General features: G+C 38.7%; 1 protein-coding gene across 1 annotated transcript; it reads right to left on the bottom strand.

Annotated features, from left to right (window-relative positions):
- Window positions 1–8,261: 8,261 nt before the first annotated feature.
- LOC124252820 (cell wall integrity and stress response component 4-like) lies at window positions 8,262–16,465 on the bottom strand. The gene is made up of 4 exons (XM_046686497.1): window positions 16,167–16,465; window positions 11,748–12,018; window positions 11,071–11,253; window positions 8,262–10,352 (listed from the first exon to the last, which is right to left on the bottom strand). Exons 1-4 carry the CDS (start codon window positions 16,455–16,457, stop codon window positions 10,060–10,062), a joined length of 1,038 nt encoding a protein of 345 aa, XP_046542453.1. The 5' UTR covers window positions 16,458–16,465; the 3' UTR covers window positions 8,262–10,059.
- Between the last annotated feature and the right edge of the window lie 7,366 nt (window positions 16,466–23,831).

The raw sequence follows: 23,831 nt of genomic DNA, 5'->3' as shown, positions 1-23,831 counted from the left end.
TCCTACCCATTTACTATATGAGTACAATTTGTATAAAGGTTCATAATCTTATTGCAATAAGAATATTAATAAATATATATCGTGCTATATAGTTGGCAAGATTGGATGTAACCTTACTGTGTATTGTATGTTATCTAGTCTGTTTACAACTACTAGTATGACCTTTTGCAACATTGATGATTTTATGTGTAGTATTAATGTATCATTATTTCTATAAATGTTTCAGGGTGAATTATCGACTAATAAATGCTCCTTCGGGCAATAGCTCACACCCGTAGCGTGTGTTTGTAGTTTGTTACATTCACTGTCCTGCACCATTTACCTACACAATAATTTATGAGTTAGGTAACATCCTCGTGGGAAATGTTATTTAGGATTACCAGCAATAAATACTTACATATGTAAAGAATTGCTAACACCTAGTTATGCTACATATTACAAATAGTTAATTTGGTTTATATTTACCACACATAACATGATACATGCTTTAAAGGAAGCTAAGAAATAATACATACACATAAAACATGAAGACATAAAATATACAATCCAAATATAAACTAACCTGTTATAAGCTGTTGTGAGCTATGACCAGTGACCAGACAGACTGAAGTGAAAATCACAGCTGACCCACAAAACACCCTGCTATTGAGTATAAGGGGCCTGGGTCTGGGGCAAGACAATAGAGACTATAGACAACGTAAGCGCAAGGATGACCGTGCTATTGTGAAAGTGAAGCAGTTTAGATTGAGTGGTTAAGCTAGGGCTAGACTTAGTGATTAAAATACAATTAAAATACACTTGATTATATATACATAATTACATACTCCTGTATACACTTGCTTATATATACATAATTACATACTCCTGTATACACTTGCTAATATATACATAATTACATACTCCTGTATACACTTGCTTATATATACATAATTACATACTCCTGTATACACTTGCTAATATATACATAATTACATACTCCTGTATACACTTGCTAATATATACATAATTACATACTCCTGTATACACTTGCTTATATATACATAATTACATACTCCTACACATATGCACACATTGACGCACACAGATATATATATATATATATATATATATATATATATATATATATATATATATATATATAGAGGTATTGTTGGTGTTCGAATTATGGATATCACATGATCCCTTACATAACCAATACGTATACTATACGTACACATATTCAACATTATGAAGAAAGCAATGTATTGAGATGATCCCTCACCCGAACTTGTGCTCAGGTGTCATTTTCACCTGTCGATACCGTGCATGCTGATGACATAACACAGGCAGTTAATGTTAGTATCAAATAACGTTCCACTACCCCTCATTTTTAAAAGGTTTTTGATATGTTCATATGCACAAAAACACATTTAGGGCATGTCTCAAAATTTATCCCCTCGGTCTACATTAGGTAGATGTTTCTTAAAGTGATAACTGTAATATCTCTGATATTTACATAAAAGTCAAAAATAATTTTTCTAGCATTTCCGACAGTACTTTAGTGGGCCCAATAATGCAGCATGATGAACGATCAAGGTAATTAGGCTGCCTCATCGACCGATATTGAAATATGCGGGAACAACTTTTCCTTAGGAGTTTCGGGTCAATATTTGTTCCTGTGTCCCAAGCTGGTCTTAATGGACGTCCACATGGGACTAATAGTCAGACTCGGTGATCTGTTTCCTCGAAACTCCGCGTGGTTCGTTGCACGACATATCCATTCGTGGGTTGTTCGTTCAGGAATAAATTATTTACATGTCACCGTCATATAGCTGGGAAGGTGCTGCGTGTGGCGTTAAACAACAAAGAAACTGTATCGGAATGTTTCAGAAAGCTGGGTCTCTCTGGGATGGCCCACAAGTCCACGGACGACATGATACCCACAAAGAATGTATTCAGATGGCTTCTAATATTCATGAACCGATCTGTACTAGCGCAAACATTGATATGGAAATATTCTATACACTATCAAATTGCAGGTTTACGCCCACGCGGCTATGACGGTCTCAGGGGTAATGAGAACACCCAAATCAAAGGCTATGGACGTTCAGATAAAGCAGATTATTTTGTACGCTTCGGAAATACGGGGTTTTCGGAAATGGCATGTTATTGAACAGTTTCACATTAGATTTTGTAAGTATGTGTTTGGCGTAAGTTATAAATGCTCTAACGCTGGTGTTTTGGCGGAATGTGGTAGAAATTATATTTATGTTGATAGTTTATTACGTGTTGTGAAGTGTCGGTTCAAACTTGTACGCTTACCAAAGGATAGAAATTCAAAGCAGTATTATATCATGATGCACAATTTAGACAAAGTTGGTATGAAAACGTGGGTATATTTTGTCCGAAATACTTTGTTCAATTATGGTTTTGGTTTTGTGTGGGAAGCTTAAGGAGTTGGCAACGAGGAACAGTTTTTGAAAGATTTTCATGTAAGAGTTGGTGAAAAGCAATTCAAAATGCACAAATATTCATCGCTTGATATCTATTCCAGTATCAAAAGTGTATTTTGCATTGAACCATATTTAACTTTATTGAAATCTAAAGATGCGAGGCGTCGAATAACAATGTTACGAATCGGTGCACTTCCAAGATATAAAAATACCGGTAGATTTGATGGAGTTCCGAGGCACCAAAAACTTTGTAATATTTATAATGATTATTTTGTCCAAATGAATTTCATTTCCCATTTGAATGTAAAGTTTATCATGATTTGCGCTTTAAAGCATTACCAAATTACATAGATCAGCAATACTTTCTGAACACATTTTCCTGTTCCAAGTTTTCAACACTAACAAATTGTTCTTCTTACATTAAGGAAGCACTGTCATTGCGTTCTTTATACATATGAGTCTGATTGTCAAATACCACTATCTTATAATTACAGATGTTTATTTGTATTGTACGTGGGCCTAAGGCATTGTTACGAAATAAGTTTGATTGATTGGACGATGCAACGCCGTCATCGGGGCCCATGGAGACCACACATGATACTGACTTCGAGGCATCCTAATGGAACTATTTTTTGGTGATTTTGTTTGTCTGAAGTCTAAATGTGATTCCCGAAAATGTGTTAACCATAATTGTCAAGTTTGAACTCAATCCTCCGTTTTGATTGTTAATTAGAGCGAATTAAATTTTATGCATTAAGAAACCACTATCGGTGTTACGTTACTTTTGCGGTTCAGTATATGTTCTCTGTTGCGTTTTTTTGTTCTCTGCTGCTTTTGATTGCAGATAAGCCTGTGTTATATGGTGAAGTTATGTTTGTCGAAAGACGCGACTAACGGGATCGTATAGGCGGATCCAGAGGGTGTGTGTGTGTGTGTGTGTGTGTGTACATGGTTACGCACCCCCACCCCCACCCCTCTTTGTCCTGAAAGTTTATTAACGGACCATTGAAACTCTCGTGAAAATGAAGTGTGCACCCCTCCTTTCTCAATATTGTGCATCCCCTTCTTTCTCAAAAAGCTGTATCCGCCCCTGGAACGGTACCATTCCGCAGCGATATGCAGCCGTAGTCTGCTTTTACCTCTGGCTACACTTATGTATACAATTAAGGACATACCATTGTGTCAGAAGACGGATCAGTAATCCTTATATTGTTGGCATGTGAAAAACATTCATGATATTGTCTTGTGAACGTTACTCTTCAAGATTTCCATGATCATAAGATAGCGGTGTGCGGTCAAACCCTCCATTGGTTTGTTCATACAATTCAATTGAAAAGGCAGATTTTTACATGTCTTTCCATATTGTAAACATGTGAACTTGTTTCACGAGCCGAGTCATACCACCTACAGTCTGGGTTCAAATGAGAACGATGAGTAATAAAATACCTGGAAATAGGGATAAGTGCACAGAACATAAATAAGACGAGTGGTCCTGAAACCTTAGTCTCTCGTACAGACCCTGAAGCAAATATATCCAAGACAGCCCACACAAGTCTAGAAAATGTGGCAAGTCTAGATTTCCTCAGAAGAAGGTCTCAGGGCTCCTTTTCATTATATTTTATATGTTTTTACTATGACCATTTTTCAGTAAAATATGTTCATTTCAGAGACTAGTTGTTAGTCTACTGAAACCTCTGTACGCTGTAGAATCTAAAATCTGATGTTCTATCATCGATCACGGAAAAGGTTGTTTAAGAAACTATCATGTAATATTGTTCTATTCTCACGCTTCACAACGGCTGGTGGAGCCGCGCCGGCATGCACAGCCAGGTGACATGACCCCTAAAGTCGGCAAATCGCCAGCCTGGAAGGTGCAGTGGCTGAGCGGGTTAGCCAGCTGACTTTGTGCTGGCGATTGAGGTGCCTGACTCTGAGGGTGTGGGTTTAAATCCCGGATTGGGCTCAACCCATGCACGATCTGTTGTACAGTTTTGGTTTTGTTTGGGAACAGCAATTTGTTATTTGAAGATGAATACCATTAGCTCTCGTACCATCTATTGTACCAATCCAAGTTAAGCTAAATTCAAATTGATCATGTCATCAACACATTGTAAACTTCTCAATATGTTTATTTATCATGCAATGTATCTAAGATTTTAAAATTATTAATTTGTACTGTGCACACCATAGTTTGCCATGTACAATGTAACCTACGTACGTATGGGCCTACACTTCCGTAATAAAGAACTGAATGTCGGCAACGACGATGTGAAGCCAATGCTTGGTTCCCTGGCCATACAAGCGTTTCAGTTGATAACAGCAAACTATGAGAACATAATGTCTGTGAGTATGTCTGATGATGTACTTGAAGAGTAGTTTATGTTTATGAATATTGTATGTCCTCTTCTTTGAGTTTCGGTGTCACTTGGTTACAGAAGAGTTGCATCCCTTTACAAAATATCATTTGTGTGGTAAATAAATGGCGGACGTGTAAAACACTGTCAAACTACCTTCAAGGAAAATTCCCTCTGAAACCCAAATTGAAGTCTGAACTTAATGGTATGGGAATTATTGAACAGGTTTCTGCCCCTACAGATTGGTTTTCAACAATGGTTCTTGTGACAAAACCAAGTAGGATGATTAGGGTTTGTCTGCATTCTAAACCTCTTAACAAAGCATGGAAGCGGAACCATTATCCAACACCAACTATACATGATGACATGTTGCTTTTTGGAGTTGGTGATACATTTGAAGAAGCTCTTGATGACCGCAATGGAAAGTTGAAATCTTTTATTAACAGATGTAGAGAGAAAGGGATAACCTTGAACAAGAACAAAATCAAGCTGAGCAAAACTGAAGTCTCCTATCTGGGTCACATCGTTTCCCCTGAAGGTTTGAAAATCGTTCCCTCGAAAGAGGAGACAATTACCAAGATGCCAGATCCTGTTGACAAAGTTGGAATTCAGGGGCTATTAGAAATGACTAACTTTGTTCAAAAGTTTGTCCTTCAATTGTCCGACGTTACAGTTAAAAGTTGATGTCAAACTCCTGTAGTATTCAGCAATTCGTGGACAAGCTTTGAGTGAAGTGAAGAAGATCATATCTTCACCTCCTGTGCTCAAGTACTTCTCTTGAAACAGCTGTGCAGTGTGACACATATAAAAAGGGTGCATGTTTGATGCAGAAAATTTATGATTTTGTCTTGTGAACGTTACTCTTTAAAGATTTCCATGCTCATAAGATAGCGGTGTGCGGTCAAACCCTCCATTGGTTTGTTCATACAATTCAATTGAAAAGGCAGAGTTTACATGTCTTTCCATATTTTAAACATTTGAACTTGTTTCACGAGCCGAGTCATACCACCTACAGTCTGGGTTCAAATGAGAACGATGAGTAATAAAATAACTGGAAATAGGGATAAGTGCACAAAACATAAATAAGACACGTGGTCCTGAAACCTCTGTACGCTGTAGGATCTAAAATCTGATGTTCTATCATCGATCACGGAAAAGGTTGTTTAAGAAACTATCATGTAATATTGTTCTATTTTCACGCTTCACAACGGCTGGTGGAGCAGCGCTGGCACGCACAGCCAGGTGACATGACCCTAAAAGTCGGCAAATCACCAGCCTGGAAGGTGCAGTGGCTGAGCGGGTTAGCCAGCTGACTTTGTGTGCTGGCGATTGAGGTGCCTAAATCTGAGGGTGTGGGTTTAAATCCCGGATTGGGCTCAACCATTGCACGATCTGTTGTACAGTTTTGGTTTTGGTTTTGTTTGGGAACAGCAATTTGTTATATTGAAGATGAATACCATTTTGCTCTCGTACCATCTATTGTACCAATCCAAGTTAAGCTAAATTCAAATTCCTCATGTCATCAACACATTGTAAACTTATCAATATGTTTATCTATCATGCAATGTATGTAAGATTTTAAAATTATTAATTTGTACTGTGCACACTATAGTTTACCATGTACAATGTAACCTACGTACGTATGGGCCTACACTTCCGTAATAAGGAACTGAATGTCGTCAACGACGATGTGAAGCCAATACTTTGGTTCCCTGGCCATACAAGCTTTCCAGTTGACAACAGCAAATTATGAGAACATAATGTCTGTGATCATGTCTGATGATGTACTTGAAGAGTATGCTGATGGCTTTCGAACCTGTCTGTTAGGATGTAAACTTAAGCGTATGTTTATAAATATTTTATGTCCTCTTCTTTGAGTTTCGGCGTCACTTGGTTACAGAAGAGTTGCATCCCTTTACAAAAAATCATTTGTTTGGTAAATAAATGGCGGTAAATTTGTTTGGTAAAATAGTCATCATGTCAACACTGTCAAACTACGTTCAAGGAAAATTCCCTCTGAAACCCAAATTGAAGTCTGAACTCAAGCGACTCGATGGTATGGGAATTATTGAACAGGTGTCTGTCCCTACAGATTGGTTTTCAACAATGGTTCTTGTGACAAAACCAAGTAGGATGATTAGGGTTTGTCTGGATTGTAACAAAGCATGGAAGCGGAACCATTACCCAACATAAACTATACATGATGACATGTTGGTTTTGGGAGTTGGTGATACATTTGAAAAAGCTCTTGATGACCACAATGGAAAGTTGAAATCTTTTATTAACAGATGTAGAGAGAAAGGGATAACCTTGAACAAGAACAAAATCAAGCTGAGGAAAACTGAAGTCTCCTATCTGGGTCATATCGTTTCCCATGAAGGTTTGAAAATCGATCCCTCGAAAGCGGAGACAATTACCAAGATGCCAGATCCTGTTGACAAAGCTGGAATTCAGAGACTATTAGAAATGACTAACTTTGTTCAAAAGTTTGTCCTTCAATTGTCCGAAGTTACAGTTAAAAGTTGATGTCAAATTCCGATAGTATTCAGCAATTCGTGGACAAGCTTTGAATGAAGTGAAATAGAGAATCTCACCCAAGTGTCTACTGATATCAATTATATCAACACGAGCTGATAAAGTTACAAATATCCGAGGCTTGCCGAGGATATATTTTACCTTTATCAACGAGTGTTGATATAATTGATATCAGTAGACACGAGGGTGAATTTCTATTTATCATCAAAATCATTCTTCATTAGTTTTCAATGACAAATGTACATCTCTCAACACTGTACTACCATTAGACTTGCAGTGCAGCGATGTCATAGCATTGTGACTTCATCAAGTTGATGACGTCATAGCATTGTCAGAGCATTGTACAAAATCTACTGTCAAAACGATATCTCCTCGGAGATATCATATGATCTCACACAAGCGATATCTCCCGTGGAACACAGTTTTGGATGATAAGATCATATCTTCACCTCCTGTGCTCAAGTACTGACACATGTGAAAATGGTCTAGGTGCATGTTTGATGCAGAATGGGCAACCCATTGAGTATGCTTCTCCTCCTATGACACAGACAGAAGTCAGTTACGCAGAAATTGAAACGGAGCTATTAGCCATAGTGTTTGGTCTCGAGAAGTCTGTGTATGCTCATGGCAGTAGTGTTAATACTGAAACTGACCATAAGCCACTTGAGACTATTTTGAAGAAGTCTTTCTTCGATTTGGGGACTGTGTTTGGGATTGTCCGATTTCAGAATTAAATAGGCCATGTATCTAAAATATATATTTTAGTATCACGCTTTGATTACTTGTTTGCTTTCCTGACCCCCCGTTGCATATCAGGTCATAACACATCCAGGGAATTTCATTGGCTGCTTCTCGAACCTTGACCTTTCTGGTACAACCTTTACTTGATTAATTGGTTGGTTGGTTAACTTCATCACAAGAATACAAACGAAGGCAATAATGGATTCTTACCAATGTAGTTTTATTGATTGAAACAAAATTGGATACAAGGTGAATATGCATACGTACATATATCATTAACAACATCCGTTTAATACCAAGTATATTATGTTAGTGCAAATGATTGTTTCAAGGTAATAACTCGCTGATATCAACTGTGAATAAGTCTAATAATGAGAATCAACCACGCCTTTGAAAATCTGTATATACACATTGAAGTAAACACCAGTGCATCTTGTGTGGTTTGGGTTAGAATAGATAAGCAGATTTATTTCTGTGTGTGAAGACCTTGAATGACAAAATACATTTACCCCACAGTGCTCTTGTCCTCTCAATTGGGCATCTAAATTTGTGTAAAATGGCATTACAGTTAGAATAAGGCAATGCGGATCATATTGATGAAACATAAATATTAATGAAACATTGATATCATTGATAAAGTTGATATTCATAAACTATTTTGTCTCAACATTTTGTCAACTCAGGATTTTTGAATCTTAATCTTAATCATTGCTTATCACCTTGAAACTGTGTTCTTGTGAAACTGTTAGCCTCATTTTCAACGATGGTGACTTTGCAGTGATTTTGCTTGTGGCAAATAGTTCAAAACGAACAGCGACTAGTGTCTCGTCGCTATATTTGAGACTCAGTGCAAACAAACACAACGAAAAGCTAAAAGAATTGTCTAATATCATGATTTATGCGCATTTCCCCTAAATATCACATCTATTGTTCACGCTATTTAGAAAACATGGCGCTTAATTAAGAAATGTACAGAAACTTGTATCATTAGTGTGCAATGGTCGAATATTCTGTTCCATTTATATTTTCATTGTTGTCTGGCGCTGTAGAAATCGTCCAGGTTAGAACTAGTTTCCAGCAACCCATGGTTGTCATAAGAGGCAACTGAGGGGATGGGATGGTCAGACTCGGTTGACACATGTCATCATGTTCCAAATACGTTGATGGATGCTCATGATGTCAATCAATTGACTGACCTCGATTATTTACAGGCCCAAAGAATATAGTTCGATTGTTGCTGACAGCAGTTTTAAACAAAAGAAGAAACTAATTCTTTCCAGTTGTTATTTTCTGAGATCTTTGGGTGATTTTCCTGCGTATTTATTTTTATTTTCCTCCGTGTAATGATGGTAATGATACAAGCTTACAGGCAGATCTTTCAAGAAATGCTGAAGAACAAACAGAAACTATAAAGTCGACAGTACGTTACTAGAATCTGTATCCAAACGTCAAATCACCTGAATAAAGTTAATCATGCATAAAGTTTGTCCTTATCTGACTGTCTAACGTCTAAAAATGTCACTGGAATCTCGTCGGTTCTTCGCCTCTCGCGAATCAACGTTTTTTTATGATTCCTCATGATCCGTCATCCCGGAAGAAAGCAAATAAAGTTATTATTGTCTCGAAAGTTGACGCATTTCCTTATCTACATGTAAAAAAACTTAAGATAAACATACTGTGTTGGAAAATCAGAGGTATATAGCGAAATAATAAGAGCTTTAATGTTTCTATTTTTGCAAATATAAATCGTAATTATTACGTGTTTTTCTTCCAGATCTATATTGACACGCTGTAAAGCCCACATAAATTCAGTCATGTCGCAATCGTTCGATTGAAAGCCTGATCCCAAAACGAGCCTCCCATGATTTACTATTGTTAAAGCCACGGAGTATTTCTGAGCACATCACATTATGCAGGGAGGGAAATCCGTTGTAAAGTCTTTACGTCACGTGTTACATTAGGCTCTCAAGTCTATGTTTCTCTCGATATATATTCCTTTACTTGTCGTCCTCAGTGTTGTCTGTGACATCACACTGACGCAAACGTTCAAAATAATCTGCCCTCGAAACTGCTTTCCATATGCTGAGAGCATCATCCTTTATAAAGGACATTAGGTTGCACATTTTATTGTGGTAAAGGTATTCGTAACTCTTGCACGTGAATGCCGTTTCTTGTATGCAGTATTGTTGACAGGCTGGTGCCGAGCTGGCGTCCCAGAAGGTTATGTCGTTGTGTCCCAAGACCAAGTATCCTTGAATTCTTGTGAAGGAATCTGAATACGTCGAGCAGTCTGCAACAAATATTAAGATACGATGTACAATCACTACGAGCAAGACAGGTAGTGTCAGGCTTCGATTTGGAAATTAGCTTGGAGTTCCTTGGGTTGTGTGAATCATTGGGGATGTCCTTTCAAAGACCCGCGAGTGCTAATGCGTGCAAGGAAACGGCTTTTTGTCGACAAGGCATATTACGCATGAATCTCTCAAAATACATTCGTTGGAATCCCCCCTACTCCCCCTGCAGCGCCTGACCAGTTTAAGCCAACGTAGACCGCGTATGACGTTGACACATATGTCGCAGAAGTCACCAATCAGGGAAAGTCAGGACTCATTGCTGACCACAGCTTTCTATGGACTTTGTGCTGCCGGGTGTGACCAATGACATTTCGAACATGGTGAGCACTGGCGTTGTTATTCTGAAGGACAGAACGTCGACCAATACGACTTAAGATGGGACAAGAAAAGTTGCCAGTATTTTGTCACTGTGCGGTATTGATAAGTCACTCGTACTGACGATGTGTCCCATATGGTGGGTTGTTCACAGCTAATCACTGTGAAATATTTTAATTAATCACATTTGTTACATCACGTTAACTTCTACTAATCTACTATTGCTTCTTCTTTTGAATGTGCGAAGCCAATTTCTCTATTTCTTTTCAACACTAAAATTTGGGATTGAAAGTTCTAATAATATATATAATTATTTATACATGATGTGCATTTTCCTACCTGGTGTTGTGGTTGTTGTGGTGGTCATGGTCGTTGCTGTCGTTGTCGGTGTTGTTGTCGGAGTTGTGGTTGGAGTCGTTGTCATCAGAGCTGTTAGCGTTGTTGTTGGTGTCGTTGTCGGAATCGGCGTTGTAGGCATCGTAGAAGAAGTAGAAGATTGAGTTGTTCTTGATACTTGATCATCTGGAAGCAAGCATACGAAGTCTGACACATATGTCGCAGAAGTCATCAATCAGGGAAAGTCAGGACTCATTGCTGACCACAGCTTTCTATGGACTTTGTGCTGCCGGGCGTGACCAATGACATTTCGAACATGGTGAGCACTGGCGTTGTTATTCTGAAGGACAGAACGTCGACCAATACGACTTAAGATGGGACAAGAAAAGGCGCCAGTATTTTGTCACTGTGCGGTATTGATAAGTCACTCGTACTTGTGGCCAGCGACGGTTACCCAAATCTGACGATGTGTCCCATATGGTGGGTTGTTCACAGCTAATCATTGTGAAATATTTTAATTAATCACATTTGTTACATCAAGTTAACTTCTACTAATCTACTATTGCTTCTTCTTTTGAATGTGCGAAGCCAATTTCTCTATTTCTTTTCAACACTAAAATTTGGGATTGAAAGTTCTAATAATATATATAATTATTTATACATGATGTGCATTTTCCTACCTGGTGTTGTGGTTGTTGTGGTGGTCATGGTCGTTGCTGTCGTTGTCGGTGTTGTTGTCGGAGTTGTGGTTGGAGTCGTTGTCATCAGAGCTGTTAGTGTTGTTGTTGGTGTCGTTGTCGGAATCGGCGTTGTAGGCATCGTAGACGAAGTAGAAGATTGAGTTGTTCTTGATACTTGAGCATCTGGAAGCAAGCATACGAAGTCTGTCGCTGACGTCACCGGAATACACACTTCTCCAAACTTGCATGGGCTTAATATGCAAGCATGATTCTGAAAGATTTATTAAATTGATCAACACATAGTCACGTGAGTAATTTGGTCGTAACGCCACTTTGAATACTTTTCTAAACTACCGGGCAAAGAAAAGTTATCACTTTTAAAGTAATTTTATAAAAAGTAAATACACTGAATACACTGGTAAATGTTTGAACCAAAGCAGAGGACATTCGCAAAACAACACAATTGTCCGAAAACTTCGAACGAATCCTTCATTTTTTCAAATTTCAAATAAATGCGGGACATTGGTCCTAATGCACGTGGATGATAGTGGCATAAATACTGCTGTTGAACAGAGCAAGCATGCGTAACCAAAACACCAACACGATTATGTCAAGACTTACACAAGCGCAACGAGACTAGGCGATTGTGATACCAATATGGGATCTTCACAACAAGAACCACCAACGAAAGCCAGGTCACCATTAGTAAATTGATAAACCCCTACCAGCAAACAGGCCAGACCCAAGACCATCAAAGATCGGGAAAACCAAGAATATTCACCTTCGGAACAGATTCGTGACGACGACAGCACGAAGACATGCAACCAGCAGACGAACGTTACAGTCCTTCAGCTGTTATGGATGGAATACGAGCCTTTCTTTCGCCCCTTACGTAGAATGTCCTTGACCCGTCTGTAGGACTGTGGCAGCGATGTGACTGGGAGAGAGTCCTTTTTACAGATGCCGGTTGGTCCAGTCTGTTCAGGGACGATGGCAGAGTTCAAGTTTTCCGACGTAGAGGCGAGCAACTGGCGCTAAAGTGCTTTCACGAAGATTCTACGTTCGATGAAGCAGGCGCCAGAGAACAACACGGCTGGTTAGCATCCACGGAAATCTGAACGCCCAGCGATACAGGGATGAAGTGTTGAGACCTTTTGTGGTGCCCTTTATTCGAATACAGCCAAGAGGGTTCATTCCCCCGCACGACAATGGACGGCCTCACACCGCCAGAATTGTTCGAGAATACCTGCACAACGTTAACGTGAACGTATTACCTTGGCCAGCGCGTTCTCCAGACATGAACCCCATTGAACATCTCTGGGATCATCTTGATCGTCAGCTGAGACAGCGTGTACCACCTCTATAGAACCAACACGAACTTGAACAGACTCTCTTGGACTTATGGAACAGGATTCCTGCGGACGTCATCCGCCAAATGACGATGTCCATGAGGATGTCCAGGGTGGTCACACTCGCTTTTCATAACGTCCCCTGACTCCTCTGCCATTGTTTGACTATTGGTACTTTTTAAATGAACTTTGCGACCCCTTGACTCTTTGTTAATTAATTTTACAATAAATCTTCAGCCAAATTATTGGAAAATGACTTCTGTTTGTGAGATAACTATCATAAATCTCACATGCGTCTTTGTTTCTATTTGTTTAGTCAAAAACTTACTTTTGCCCGGTAGTTCCGTGATCTAATGCAAAAACAGTGGGACACCCAAGTAGGTATCAATACATTACATCCCAACTATTGGTTAGACCCACTTCGGTTTTCTGTCCAGATGTGAAGAGGTCATTATGCGACGATGTCGCATTGGCCATGCAAGATATACTCATGAATACTTGTTAAAAGGTGAGTACCTTCTGTTTTGTATCCCTTGTGATGACAGAATCACGTTCAAGCATGTCTTGCTTGTCTGTATTGATTTTTTCATCACAAGGGATAAATATTTCAAAGTCAAAACAGTTAAGGATCAGTTTCCTAATGTTAATTATAATTTAATCATTGATTTGTTTAAAGAAATATAGTTGTTTGATAAATTTTGATTAAAGTTGTGTAAATAGATAAATGTTTTATGATTGGTAGTTTAAATTAACAACTGATACTGTTAGTGTATGTATCCTCGAAGGGGGTTAAAGTGTCGTAGAATTATTGCCAACCTGAGAGGCATGTAAGTCCCAAAACAATGAAAGTAAATGGAAACATTTTACTTTTTTTTAACCGCAGTATATATGTTATATTCATTTGTGGCTAGACTGTCTAAACTCTGAAGGGATGGCGTAAATCCAGCTTGGGTCCATGCAGAAAGCAAATGTACAGTAAGTCCTCATGGTCCCTTGTATGGACCTTCAGTTGCTGGCAATCCATGGCCTGTTTTTAAATTGTATTGTCATCTATAGTTAAATTGTTTTAGATGTACTTACTAGTTTTTTACTAGTTTTACATTTATATCTGTGATAATCTAGTTGTTTTACTGTCCTTCGTTGACAGGTCTTTAAGAAAATTACTTTTAATTACTACATATCTACAGCTTGATTGAGTCACGATATGGCTGAAATAGTGCTGATGTGACTTAAAATCTTAACTCACTCACTCACTCGAACCGGGATTCGAACCCGTGATCATGGGTTTCTGGCGTGTAAGAGGGGCTTACTCGTAGCCCTCAAGACATTGGTGGTGCCTTTGAAGACTTGGCCACTTGTGTCCCCTATAATGAAATACAAAACAATAACGGCATATGGTATATATGTATCCCAGAAGATGAGTATTGAACCGTGATTTTCACTCCAGTCTCCTCTAAACACCTAAGTACTTTGAGTGATATTTTGAGGAAATAATTTGCAACTAAGTACCTTTTTACTAATGGACATTTAGAGAGGCATAGTAAGTGATTGGAGCCTTTGGAAGTCAATTGGGCCTAGGAAGATGGAGTAGTCTACGACCAGTGGTATGAGGCTTGGTTCAAATCCTTTGAGAGTAATCTTAGGATGGGCCCAATTAATTTGATCATGGAATTGATACCCATAAATGGCGCTTACTTTCCCAGTAGGACCTACTTTTGGATTTTACTTATGTTAAGCAACACCTTTGAACTATATTAAATATATTTTAATATAATTTTAATTTTGTAGTGATAAGAAGGCAAAATTTGGGTAGTATTGTAAACCTGTACGTTCGTAATGACAAGGTCAAGAATAAGATATTCGAGGCCACGGTTTGTGACAACAGCGTGGTAAGGTAGTAGTAGTAGTAGTAGTAGTAGTAGTAGTAGTAGTAGTAGTAGAAGAAGAATAGGAGGTTTATTGTATTTTATGCCTCTAGCCCACTTGCAGAGTAAGTGTAAACAGACTGTAACTTACATAACACAGGCTGTGTTACTTTCTGGATAAACAATATTTTAGAATACGTTATTTCTTGTTGTTGCATGCTTTAGATATAATGACAGGACTAAATCATCAGAGGAGTTCGAGAGGAGTTTGCCGTGTTCAGTTGACAATACTTCGAACATTTCGGTGAGTACAGGCAGACATTTTGGATAAACAATATATTTGAATACGTTATTTCTTGTTGTTGCATGCTTTAGATATAATGACAGGAGTAAAATATCGGTACCATTTCTAGAGATCATTAAAGAAGAGAATGTAACTGATTGATTGATCATTAATTCTGACAAATCCAACCTCAATCTGCTTCCAGAAGACTTTAAAACGATCTGTAAGATTCAAATCGTGTGCTTTCGTTTAAATTTGAATGTTAATTTAAAACAAATTAATTCTATGGACGATCTTTGAATTCATTTAAAAGTATACAAACATTACCAACTGTGTGGGACAACGAGACAAATCCACAGCCGTATGAAAATAATATGTTACATTTGCGTACTGCCATTTGCTAGTACTTAATGAGCGTTAGATGAGCCCATTTCAGATGAATATATACGCTAAACACAAAAGGTTCGATCAAGGTCCCGCCAATCAAAGTGAGTTAAGTTGAAATAATATTTTTGGACAGATTAGAAGTCGAAGTCGTCTTCATGAATTTGTTTGCACACGAAGTGAAATCGTAAAGCACATTTATCACGTGTAATATTGAAATTTTGTATTTTTCATCTGAGCTACCAAGAGATGAAGAAGAAGAAGATAATTGAGGACAAGTTTTGTGACAACAGGTTGATGTAGGTGCAATGGTGTTGTTTCACTTACTGGCATTTTCAATGTGCGTCAGATGAGCCGATTTCAGATGTATAGATACAACCAACACAACGTTTGATCAAAGCAAGGCCTGGTTCATCAAAAATACATTATGCTCTAGGACATCCTCCCTTTGTCTACACCTATTTGTGATATCCTCTGATCGTCGAAATGATCGTCGAAAGACCAGGCCTCCAAGCCCGACCGGACAAGCATACCTTACCTTGATGTTGGAACCCACCGCAGGGACGAACAAGTCTCCCGTGGACGTCATCAGAGGAGTTCCAGTACCGGAGTCTTCCGAGTTCAGTTGACAATACTTTGTCTTCACGGTCCAATTTACAGACAAACATTTCGGAGAGTACAGGCAAACTTTGTGACAATGTTCCAGTGTCTTAACTTTCAACAACTGATAACCATGTCCCGAGAGAATTTTGTCGTATGAACCACCCAGATTCAGGATGGTGGTGGGGTTGATGCCGTTACAGATGGCGATAATAAATTGGAACAGCATCACACTGGATGTTGTCAACTCCATGGCCGACGGTAAACTGAGGCGTTGGAGTCCACCAACAGTATGTTCATCTCCTTTCTTGTGTAAATTAAATTCCAAACAATGACCGTCACAAGCAACTAAACGTTGCTTGGGAATTTGTAGGTCCCTTGCCACTGCATGAATAAAAGCACATGTATTCACTAACTGGCGGTCTTGAATCGTTAGTTAGTTCAGTTTGTTAAGCTAATGAGACTCACATATCCAATTATTGTCACTGATTCTAATTGAAACAAACGCATTGTTGTCGGGGGACAACGCAAATATATTGGTTATATTGTGTTTCTGGTATTTTAAGCCATTGACCTCCTGATAATTATATCAGATGTTTCTTTCAGAAATTAGAGTTGCGTAGGTAGACGAATGGGTGGATAGATGAAAGGGTAGGTAGGCAGACATACCCAGATATATAGACAGACATAGACACGTACACAGACATTCGCTCTCGCACATACAGACCCACAGATACACACAAAGTTGTTGGTTAGTTTGTTTGATGTCGCACTCAGCATTATATATGGCAACAGTCTAAATATTCCAGTCAGGACCAGGCAATCCAGTGATCAACATCATTAGTATCGATCTACGCAATAGGGATGCGAAAACATTTGTCCACCATGACAGCGAGTCTGACCACCCGACCCCATTTGTTGTCTCTTACGAGAAGCATGAGTTGCTGAAGACCATTTCTAATCCGGATCCTCATGGGTGAGATATACACACAGAGACGGATAGATATACATATGCACAAATTAACGCACACAGACACCGATATATGAAAACATACAGTACAAGGACACATTCCTTCACACACACACACACACACACACACACACACACACACACACACAAAAAGAAAAAAAATTCCGCGTGTGAAATTGGAAACATTTAATCTTATTAAAGCAAAAATCAAACTGAAATTGAAATTTCCTTGCAATCGGTGTGAAGAACACAAAAACGCGATTATCGACTATACCGGAAGTGACGGTTACCAAGACTACGCCACAAATCTGACAGTCACGCAGTTCACGAATTGATTAAAATGATTGTCGTGATTGTATGAAGCACTACGGGCAACCTAGGGAATACCTGGTGTAGCCATCCATAGCACAGATCACGTCCGCCAGTCGGGCAATCAAGCGTTGAATTCTCAGCATCTGACATTCCTCATGGTGTCCCTGCTTCAAAGTCTGCAGGTTTTGAACTGGCGGATCTCGCAACTGATGTTTTATATAGCCATCGGAAGATCTCTATGGTCGCAATAATTTTGATTTCCGAGTTATGGTAACAGTTGTCACTGTTCTTGTGACTTAAAGTGAAGCTTTTTAGGAGATAAACATACTCTGTTGGAAAATCAAAGATATATAACGAAATTATAATCGCTCTGAATTTTATTTAAAACCGAACGCGTAGCGTGATGTTTAAATAACAAATTTTGACCTTTTATAATTCTACCATGACTTCAGTAAATACTGGAATTTTATTGGTTAATAACGTTATAGACCTCTGATTTTCAAACACAGTATGTATTTTTAATACATTATAATATAATAGCTCTGAATGTAATTTAATACCGAACGCGTAGCGTGAGGCTTTAAATAACAAATTTGGAGCTGTTATAATTTCGTTATAGACCTCTGATTTTCCAACACAGTACGTATAGCTCCATTCTTCCATAACCGCATTATTAAGGTTTTAAAAATATACATACTGTGTTGGAAAATCAGAGGTATATTCACAATCCAGTATTTACTGAAGTCATGGTTGAAAATATAACACTACGCGTTCGGTTTTAAAATCAGATTTAGAGCTATTATAATTTCGTTATATACCTCTGATTTTCAAACACAATATGTTTATCTCCTACATACACAGGAACAACTTTCCCTTAGGAGTTTCGGGTCAATATTTGTCCCGCGCACCAAGCTGGTCGTGAGGCACATCCAGATGGGACTAGTAGTCAGACTCTGTCACCTGTTTCCTCAAAACCAGGCCTGTGTGGTTCGATGCACACATTCCTGGGTTGTCTGTTCAGAGATAAATTATTTACAGGTCACCTTTGTATAGCTGGAACGTTGCTACGTGTGGCGTAAACAAACAACAAACAGTATCTGGATGTTTCAGAAAGCTGGGTCTCCCTGGGATGGCCAACAAGATCACGGAAGGCATGCTCCCCACAAAGAATGTACTTAGATGGCTATACTGCTATTCACAAACCGATTTGTACGAGCGCAAACATTGATATGGAAATATTCTATACATGATCATGCTGCAGGTTTACTCCCACACTGCTATGACGGTCTCTAGGGTAATGAGGGCAGTCACATCAAAGGCTAATGAGTGAGAGAGTTACAATTTTACACCGCGTCGGCAATATTACAGCCATATAGCGATGAAAACAAGGTAAGCATTTTGAAATATCTGTCGACAAAGGACAGTAAAATAGCTGGGTATATCACAATTGTAAAATAAAACCAACCTGAACATAATTAAAATAAGAAGACAATATATTCAATCATTCATTCTTACAAATTAAAACCAGGTTTTAAACCACTAACAACCAAAGGTTGACCACCTTATTGGGGATCAATGGGACTTACAGTGCTTTTGCTTCCTACATGATTTTCCAGCAGGATTTACGCCATCCCTTTGGTTATCAGTGGTTATAGGTTATGCTAGCCAATATTTAAAATATTCAAGCCAATCAAATTCTAAAACACTAGACACTATTTTATGTTCAACAATTGCAACAACAGATTTAAGTGTCACTGGAAGTAGGACAATATTTGTACATTACTTCAACACTCTCAGTGTTACCACCATTTATGTTCTCAGTTGATCATAATATTAATCCAACTTAAAACACATATCGATGTCAAAATTTATCTATCAGTTCAATCAAAGGCTAGTGACAAGGCATGACTTGCAGAATTGAATTCACGCGGGACAGACGACCTTTCAATCCTCGTCGGGAGTATTGTATTGTTTTTACTACCCATTGTCATGTATATCTATGATCGTTTAAGGGGCGGTGGGGTAGCCTAGTGGTTAAAGCATTGGCTCGTCACGCCGAAGACCCGGGTTCGAATCCCCACATGGGTACAATGTGTGAAGCCCATTTCTGGTGTTCCCCCGCCGTGATGTAGCTGGAATATTGCTAAAAGCAAAACCAAACTCAGTCAGTCAGTCAGTATAATCGTTTAAACATAACAACGATTCATACATCTACCCTTTAGGGCAACAGGTTTTATATCTGTGCTTCTCATCGCTCGACTGACTGTAATTTGACCGTCGACCCAATAATTAATAGTGAGTGAGTGAGTTAATATTTAGGGTCACATGGGCAATGTTTCAGCCATATCGTGACGAGAACAAGTCAATGCAAGAGAACAATATTAATATCAATAAATTTAGAACATAAAAACCATTGTCATTGAAAAACAGTAAAAATACTACAGCATCACATATATAAATATTTAAACTGGCACGCTATCATGAAATTAAATTACTACAGGCAGTATAAAATAAAAACGGGCTATAGATCACCAACAACTGAAGGTAGATCACTAGGGTCCATGGGGACATAAAGTACCTTTGCTACCTGCATGGACCCTAGTTGGAGTTATACCATCCCTTCAGCCGCTGGCGATTGTAGGAAGGTTAAGCCGTAATTCAAAATCACACAATGCTACGTATGAAAATTCTGGTCAGTTTTGGGATTATTAAAAAGATCTTTGACCGTTTTAACACTGAAGTATTTATCCTTTGTGATGGAAAAATCAACACAGTCAAGCAGGACATGCTTGACCGTGATTCTCTCCTCACAAGGGATACAAAACTGAGGATCCTCACCTTTCAGTATACTACCCATCAACAGTTAAGACTCACCAGTGTAAATGTAGCCACTTACTTCAGTCAACGGCTCTAAACTAGATTTTGCTAAATATTCCATACTGTTTAAAGGTACTGTTTACACATGAACTGAAGTATTGTAAAGCAAATGCGTAACGTTGAAAAGATTATTTTCATGAGTTCAATAAATGATGAAACTTAGTGAAAATTGGCGAATTCTTAACGCAACTTTACACAAAAACGCATCTATTCACATGCACGATAGTAGGCTTGATTTGATGTAATTCATTGATGCCTACTTGGGTGTTCCCATTGTTTCAGATCACGGACATAAGATCTAATGGTAGCTTTATAATCTGAGGATGGAATGAGAAGTGGTGTCTCAGATTTATTGAGTGCTGCCTTAGCAGCTAAATCGGCCATTGTGTTACCAGAAACACCAACGTGGCTGGGCAACCAACAGAGGACGATGTCACATTACCCACTTGCAAGATCATTTTATAGTTCAATAATTTCAATTAAAAGTGGATATTTAAAAGAGAACTTTTTAATAGTCTGAAGGCAAGAGGGTCAATATTGTTTATATTTGGGGTGTCTATTAATGTATTTAAGAGCCGTTAGTGTTGCGTTTACTTCTGCTGTGAAAATTGAACTCTAATCTGGTAATCTAGAAGATATTGAAGGTGATAGACATTTTACTAGCGCCTCTCTTACCGCAAATGCCACAATGCCCCGGACGAGCGAGTGTTTAAATAACCACCAGGCTACCCAGTCACCCTAATTCGTTAGAACCTGTCTTTAAGTCAGGACCATTGTTTTCGGTTGTGGTGTAAAAAAGGATTATGTTTTGGCCCCGTACTGAATCACTTGCAACTTTCCTAGTTGGAACTACACGTAGGGTCCGAACTGCTGTCCTTATATCACGATCGCTACATGCATGTACGTGTGTGTGCGCGAGTGCATGTGTGCGTGCGTGCGCATATGATTGTTGTCGTTTTGAATTACGCTGATTTTAGTGATCGATCAGATATCGTGCGCAGAATAGCCGATTCAGATACTGTAAACTGACTCCGAACCAATCAGTGTATGTTTACCATACTTAATGTCACTTACTGTAAACCAGAGTAACAACAGCTAGCTCCACTGACGTTTTATTAAACCAGAGATGATCTGCGTTAGAATTCGTCAGCTACCCATTCTTGTCGTACAAAACTGGATCAGGTGTTTAGGCTTACTGACATGTTTTACACATGCCATCGTATCCGACTTGCATAGATTGATGCGCATGATGTCAATCACTGGATTGTCTGGTCCAGACTCGATTATTTACGGACCGCCGCCATATTCCTGGAATATTGCTGATGCGGCGTTTAACCACAAACAAACAATAACGATTGTGACCCGGTTGGGTATCGAACATATATTGCTCTCCAGGCAGACCACCGTAATTACACTAAATGGCCGTTAATTGGACAACTCAGTTAAACCCAAACACACTGAATACCGTATTGGAACATAAAGTCGTAAGTGTCACGCAAAGACATGTACACGGTTGACGGACGTCGATCAGCAATAATCGAAGCGCCCATAAAATATGACAGAGCATTTCGTGTTTGAAAGTACTACTGTTCTGTGAGACAAACTTAATGTGTATGGTTTGTTTACCGTAAAGCTTTGTAAATCTGTTGGTTGCGCTAGTTAATGAAACCTATTGCTACGTTCTTGTTTGGGGTATTTGTTGTTACAAGCCAAACTCAGCAATACTCCAACCATGTGACGACCGTCTGGACATAATCGAGTCTGGATTAGACAGTCCAGGAACTCACGTCATGGGTATCGATGTAAGCACTTGGATACGATTACATTCATCATTAAATGACCGACCCTGACCATTCCATCCCGTTAGTCGCCTGATACAACAAGCGTTAGTTACCAATTCTGAACACCAATGCGCTACCATATCCTTAGGTCAGCGTTAAGAATACGTATGTAAATAAGAGTATTTCTTCAGGTTTAGTCAATAAGTAGGTCACCTGTAATATTCCTGGCTTGTCTCAGGCGAAAAGAATATGGTAAGCGTTGCTATTTGTCACTGTGTGACGTCCCTTGATTAACCGGCTCATGTGGTCAAATTTTTCCACTGAGAGTGAAGGTGAAAATGCCAGCGTATGCCGCTATCCATCCGTCCGTCCGTGTGCTTCATTGTTTCTCTGAAACTTTCGTTTGCCTTGGGGTAATATGACAGCAAGATGAAAAGTAATTATGATGTCGGATTAAACTAATATTTGAGGATAATCAATTTTACACATTGGGTAATGATAACTCAATCACATCAAGGTAATTAGTAACTTAAGTAAAACAGAGAAACGCGAGTCTTCATTCACTTCAATTAGACTGGTCAGTCTTATTAAACAATCTAATTTTAAGTATTGCTTACACACAGCACGACATCCGACTATCAGATTACGGATATATCAAGCTGCAATAGTATTATTACTACATTAAAGTTTCAAACACGATATTCTACAACATAACACGTCTTAGGAAAGATTAGTTCCGACATCTTAACACCTAATTTATACAGAATCTCATGATATATATACACTTGGGATTGGTCATAAGTCTCTGAATCAGTGTATTTACAACAGCGTGGATAGAAAGGAAATATATCTGGCATCTGTAATCATCAGCGACGACGAGGAAATGGAATATTACTTCGTGACTATTTGGTGAACACAGAGAGAAAGATTATTAACCTCGTGTGTTTCCGTATCATTAATAGCATGTATTATAAATAAAAATATGTATTATGCTCGCCAATATCAATTATCCTAATATGATATTAATGATACGGAAACACATGAGGTAAATAATCTCTCTATATATCTGTGTTCACCAAATAGTATAATATTATTCTTAAACTTATTCGAAAAATTGAAGAAGCAAATCGTACGTGAATTTATATGAAGAGAAACAAGTTTGACAGAAATCGAGTCTGGACCAGACATCCAGTCATCAAAAGCATGAGCATCGATCTGTGCAATTGGGAACCGATGACATGTGTCAACCAAGTCAGCGAGCCTGACCACCCGATCCCGTTAGTCGCCTCTTACGACAAGCATGGGTTACTGGGACCTTCACGAGTATTGCTATCCAGGAAGTGAGTAAGAAGTGTGCACTGCATATGTCCAAAGTCAATGTGCTTAGTGAGGGCCCATTACAGCATTTGTTTGGCCCTTCCTGTGCGTTTGATACTTTAAAAAACTTGACGGCGCATCGTTGCACGAACTCCTAGCTGGTTTCTGCGAATGAAGACGTTTGGCGGTCAACGTATGGGTGCAAATGAATTAAGGATAATTTTTTTTTATTAACATGTGTCCTCTTTGGATACGAAACAAAATGCTTTTAAATGTCAACTTGACAGGGTCTGGGTATAGGGCTGATATACATAAACCTCCCAAGGTGCATCGGCCGACATCCCTA

Source organism: Haliotis rubra, unplaced genomic scaffold, assembly GCF_003918875.1.
Source record: "Haliotis rubra isolate DU_JTF1 unplaced genomic scaffold, ASM391887v1 Scf525, whole genome shotgun sequence".
NCBI lineage: Eukaryota > Metazoa > Mollusca > Gastropoda > Lepetellida > Haliotidae > Haliotis > Haliotis rubra.
The sequence above is the reverse complement of the archived record's forward strand: the minus strand, read 5'-3'. Positions and strand labels throughout refer to the sequence as shown.

Excerpts from the sequence above, each read along its gene's own strand:
- LOC124252820 (XM_046686497.1), bottom strand. The coding sequence starts at position 16,457 with ATGCTGTTCCAATTTATTATCGCCATCTGTAACGGCATCAACCCCACC. Across the intron at positions 11,254-11,747 it reads CACAACAACCACAACACCAG|ATGATCAAGTATCAAGAACA; the intron begins GTAGGAAAATGC and ends GCTTGCTTCCAG. Across the intron at positions 10,353-11,070 it reads CACAACAACCACAACACCAG|ACTGCTCGACGTATTCAGAT; the intron begins GTAGGAAAATGC and ends TATTTGTTGCAG.